The 4,253-nt window shown below is 45.1% G+C and overlaps 1 protein-coding gene across 1 annotated transcript in view; it reads left to right on the plus strand.

The window, feature by feature from the left end:
• The first annotated feature begins 2,268 nt into the window (after positions 1 to 2,268).
• Positions 2,269 to 4,253, plus strand: part of snrpa1 (small nuclear ribonucleoprotein polypeptide A') — a 3,722-nt gene continuing 1,737 nt past the window's right edge. The window contains exons 1-7 of the mRNA XM_037697247.1: positions 2,269 to 2,464; positions 2,820 to 2,967; positions 3,045 to 3,123; positions 3,320 to 3,366; positions 3,439 to 3,541; positions 3,614 to 3,693; positions 3,789 to 3,864. Coding sequence (XP_037553175.1) covers positions 2,383 to 2,464; positions 2,820 to 2,967; positions 3,045 to 3,123; positions 3,320 to 3,366; positions 3,439 to 3,541; positions 3,614 to 3,693; positions 3,789 to 3,864 — 615 coding nt within the window. The 5' untranslated portion in view covers positions 2,269 to 2,382. The remainder of the gene's footprint in view (positions 2,465 to 2,819; positions 2,968 to 3,044; positions 3,124 to 3,319; positions 3,367 to 3,438; positions 3,542 to 3,613; positions 3,694 to 3,788; positions 3,865 to 4,253) is intronic.

The following is a 4,253-nucleotide window of genomic DNA, read 5'->3' on the forward strand; positions in this document are numbered from 1 at the left end:
GCCAGTAGTAAGTCAGACTCCTCCAAATTGGAAGTTGGACTCCATCAGAGCTGCCCAATGTCACTGATTCTGTTCATAACTTTTATGGACAGAATTTCTCTGTGTATCCAGGGGGCGGAGGGAGTCCGGTTCAGTGGCCTCAGGATTCCATTTCTGCTCTTTGCAGATGATGTGGTCCTGTTGGCATCATCGTGTCGTGATCTTCAGCTTTCACTGGAGTGGTTCGCAGCTGAGTGTGAAGCAGCTGGGATGAGAATCAGCACCTCCAAATCTGAAGCCATGGTCCTCAGTCGGAAAAGGGTGGATTGCTCTCTTTGTGTTGAGGGTAAGGTTCTGCCTCAAGTGGCAGAGTTCAAGTTTCTTGAGGTTTTGTTCTCAGTGAGGGAAGACTAGTGTGAGATTGACAGACAGATCGGTGCAGCATCTGCAGTATTGCGGACTCTGTCCGGTCCATTGTGGTGAAGAGGGAGCTGAGCTGTAAGACAAAACTTTCTATTTTCCGGTCAGTCTGTGTTCTTGCCCTCACCAATGGCCATGAACTCTGGATAGTGACTGAAAGAACGAGGTTGCGGTACAGATGGTTGAAATGAGTTTCCTTTGCAGGGTAGCAGAGGAAGCTCATTCGCACATCACTCTCAGGGCAACGACCCGACTTTGGAACAAGCAGAAAATAATGGATGGATAAACTAATTAGAACATATATCACATCTAATGAAATTACAGGTGTACCTTCTTATGTCCACAAAAATATAAAATGTACAGAATTTTTTTCTGGCTGCTCTCTCCTTCAGGGGTCGCCTCAGTGAGTAAAGGCTACCACAGCTAATGGGCGTGGAGCAGAGGGCCACTTTAAGGCAGCACCGGGAGCAGAAAGTGTCAGTGGAAACAGGTGTGGGTGCTTCACCTTTCCCACCCACATTTCTTATGTCAGTCTCAGGATTTGAGCCGGCGACCTTCCAGTCACAAGCTCTCCTCATCTAGCCTCTGCTCCCCGTAAAGAGTAAAGTCTACAGTTTAAATATGTTCTCTCTGGTAAAAGTCAGGAAGTGAATATTTTTAATCCAGTCATGAACATTAATCCAGAATATCTTTATTTTATTACATGAGATTAACCTTTCATCTGAACATTTACCAGATTATTCCTGATTAGTCGCTGTCTTTTCTGCTGATTGGATGTTGTCTATCACGGTGCGCTAAGATTCATAACTGGCTGTAATTACCATACCCACCACTGCACCCTGTATTCACTGGTTAACTGGTCATCATTAACTTCACGTACACTCTCTCAATTGTACATTTTCATCTTTAAATCACTCCCTGCTCTGTTGCTTTCATATATCTCCTCCTACATGTCACTTTGTCAGTGCAGCTACAGCATGCACTCTCAAGACATAATTACCTTGTCCCCAGACCAGCTGAGAGACAGAGTTTGTCCAGGGTGTCCTTGGGGTCTCCTCCCAGTTGGAACTGTCCATAACCCCTAAGGCTCTTCTCCTTTTCTCTCTGGACTGAACCATGGTAAAAATGTTCTGCAGAAGAAGAAAGAATCCTGAGTCCCAATATTTTTGTCCCATAATTTACTGATATTACAATCAAATGTCAATCTTGGACCAAGTGGTTCTGTTGAGAGGTAAAAAAAAGAAGTGACGTCCTTCTGTGGTTTGGTTGCGAGGTAGTTTATTTAACAACAGAGACTAAAAAGTTTTCATTTTTACCCAGAATATAAAAACACACCAACCTGAGCCTCTTACTCTGCTTTCAGTTCAAGAAAAACTTTAAGTTTTTGAAACATTTTTGTTTCAACAAGTTCATGAAAGCTCCAACAATTTTCAGTCAGGTCATCTGGACAGTTTCTTTTTTTTTTCTTTTTTTTCTGAAATGTTTCACCTTCCATCCGGAAGGCTTCATGAGTCAAGGAAACACACAACACAAAATTGATTCTTCCCCCAAACAGCTTACTCCAAAGTGGAACAAGTGTGAGCATGGACTTTTTTGGTTCATGAGAAGCTGTTTCACCAATAAACCTCTGAACACAAGCACATTTTCTACAACATGAACAAAAAATAAATTAATTAATTAACTTTGAAGAATGTCCTTAAAGGTTCCTTAATCAAACAAAATAAATTAAATTCAAAGGTCTTATTTATACCTGGATTATTGAGCATGGACTTTGTTGTTACCTTTAAAATTGTTAACCTGCAGTTCCTCCTCCAGGCCAGTGGCGGCGTGACAGAGGAAGGCTGTCCGCCACAAAAAACCGTCGAAGAAGAAAGAAAACGTTTTTTAGACGAAGAAGAAATCTTTGTTCTGGCGGCAGCGTGGGTTCGGAACCAGTTTATTTAATGAAGTAAAAGCTGAATTAGTTTTTTGTTTGTTTCCGTCATGGTGAAATTATCCGCGGAGCTGATCGAGCAGGCTGCTCAGTACACAAACCCCGTCCGGGACCGGGAACTGGATCTCCGAGGTAACGCGCCTCATCAGGCCTCGGTCCTGGTCCACAACCGGACCGGAAATGGTTCTTGTGTGAACCCAGGGACCTGGTAGTCTTTCTAAAACCGAGGGTTTCGGGGTATCTGGGTCCAAGCTGTTCAGGTTCTGGTTAGATGGGTTCAGGCTGTCCAGGTTCGGGTTAGCTGTGTTCAGGTGGTCCAGGTTCGGGTTAGCTGTGTTCAGGTGGTCCAGGTTCGGGTTAGCTGTGTTTAGGGGGTCCAGGTTCTGGTTAGCTGGGTTCAGGGGGTCCAAGTTCAGGTTATCTGGGTTCAGGTGGTTCTGAGTACCAGCTGAGTTTTGGTGTCTGATGTTTCCTGTTGGTGTTCCAGGTTATAAAATCCCGGTTCTGGAGAACCTTGGGGCCACTCTGGACCAGTTCGACACCATTGACTTCTCCGATAACGAAGTGAGGAAACTGGACGGGTTTCCTCTGCTCAGGAGGCTCAAGACGATTCTGATGAACAATAACCGGATCTGGTAGGTTCTGGGGTCTGGTGTTCATGGAGAACCCGTTGGACCTTTGATAACTCTGAGGTTGTGGTGTTTGTCTGCAGTCGTATCGGGGAGAACCTGGAGCAGGCCCTGCCGGGTCTGAGGGAACTGGTTCTGACCAACAACAACATCCAGGACCTGGTGAGGAATTCTGATATGGATCAAGTTTTTGTGTGAGAGTTGATCCGGGCGGTGTTCTGCTCTGTTCTGAATGAATTTCAGGTTAAAGTTTCTGACTAGAACCAACAGAACTTTAGCAGGCATCATTTGAGAGAGCAGCAGAACCGGTCCTGGTTCTGCCTCCTCTGATCAGGTCTGTTTATCTGTTGTCCTGCAGGGTGACCTGGACCCTCTGGCCTCAGTGAAGACCCTGACCCTCCTCAGGTGTGACCCAGAACTTGTGGTCTGGTCTGGTTCTGCTTGTGTTTGTGGTAATCTGTAATCTGTAATTTGCAGCCTGCTGAGGAACCCGGTGACCAACAAGAAGCACTACCGGCTCTACGTCATCAGCAAGCTGCCTCAGCTCCGGGTTCTGGACTTTCAGAAAGTAAAGTTGAAGGTGAGCGGACAGAAAGCAGGACCGGTTCTAGCAGGTCCAGTAATTGGTTCTGACAGTGTGGTGCCTTTCCAGGAGCGGCAGGAGGCGGAGAAGATGTTCAAAGGCAAACGAGGAGCTCAGCTGGCCAAAGACATTTCCAGACGGATGAAGACGTACGTCTGATGAAATGAGCTCGTCTCTCAGGATCAGAACCTGGTTCTGATCCGGTTCACTGTAAATGAATGAACGGTCCGTTTCTCCTCCTCAGGTTCACTCCTGGAGTCCCGGTGCAGTCAGAGAATAGGAGAACTGGGCCGTCTCAAGCAGAAGTGGAAGCCATTAAGGTGAGTTTGTGTTCTGTGGAGAATCGCTGGAGGTCCCTTTGGTTCTGAAGGTCTTCAGGATGACGTGAACGGGTCCAGCTGGCCGTTCAGCCTCTTGTTGGTTCCTGAAAACCCAAACAGGAAGCAGGACTGGGTCTCGTTGATCAACATGTCTGCCAAAAAAACCCAGACTCTTAAAAACCTGTCAGAACTCGATAAGAGACTCTGGATGAATGAGATTTTTTTTAATTTCACCTTTTATTTATTCTTTATTTCACCTTTTATTTATTCTTTGTTTCACCTTGTATTCTTTTTCACCTTTTATTTATTCTTTGTTTCACCTTTTTATTCTTTTTCACCTTTATTCTTTATTTCACCTTTTTATTTATTCTTTATTTCACCTTTTTATT

Source organism: Nematolebias whitei, chromosome 2 (assembly GCF_014905685.2).
Source record: "Nematolebias whitei isolate Nwh7 chromosome 2, NemWhi1, whole genome shotgun sequence".
Taxonomy (NCBI): domain Eukaryota; kingdom Metazoa; phylum Chordata; class Actinopteri; order Cyprinodontiformes; family Rivulidae; genus Nematolebias; species Nematolebias whitei.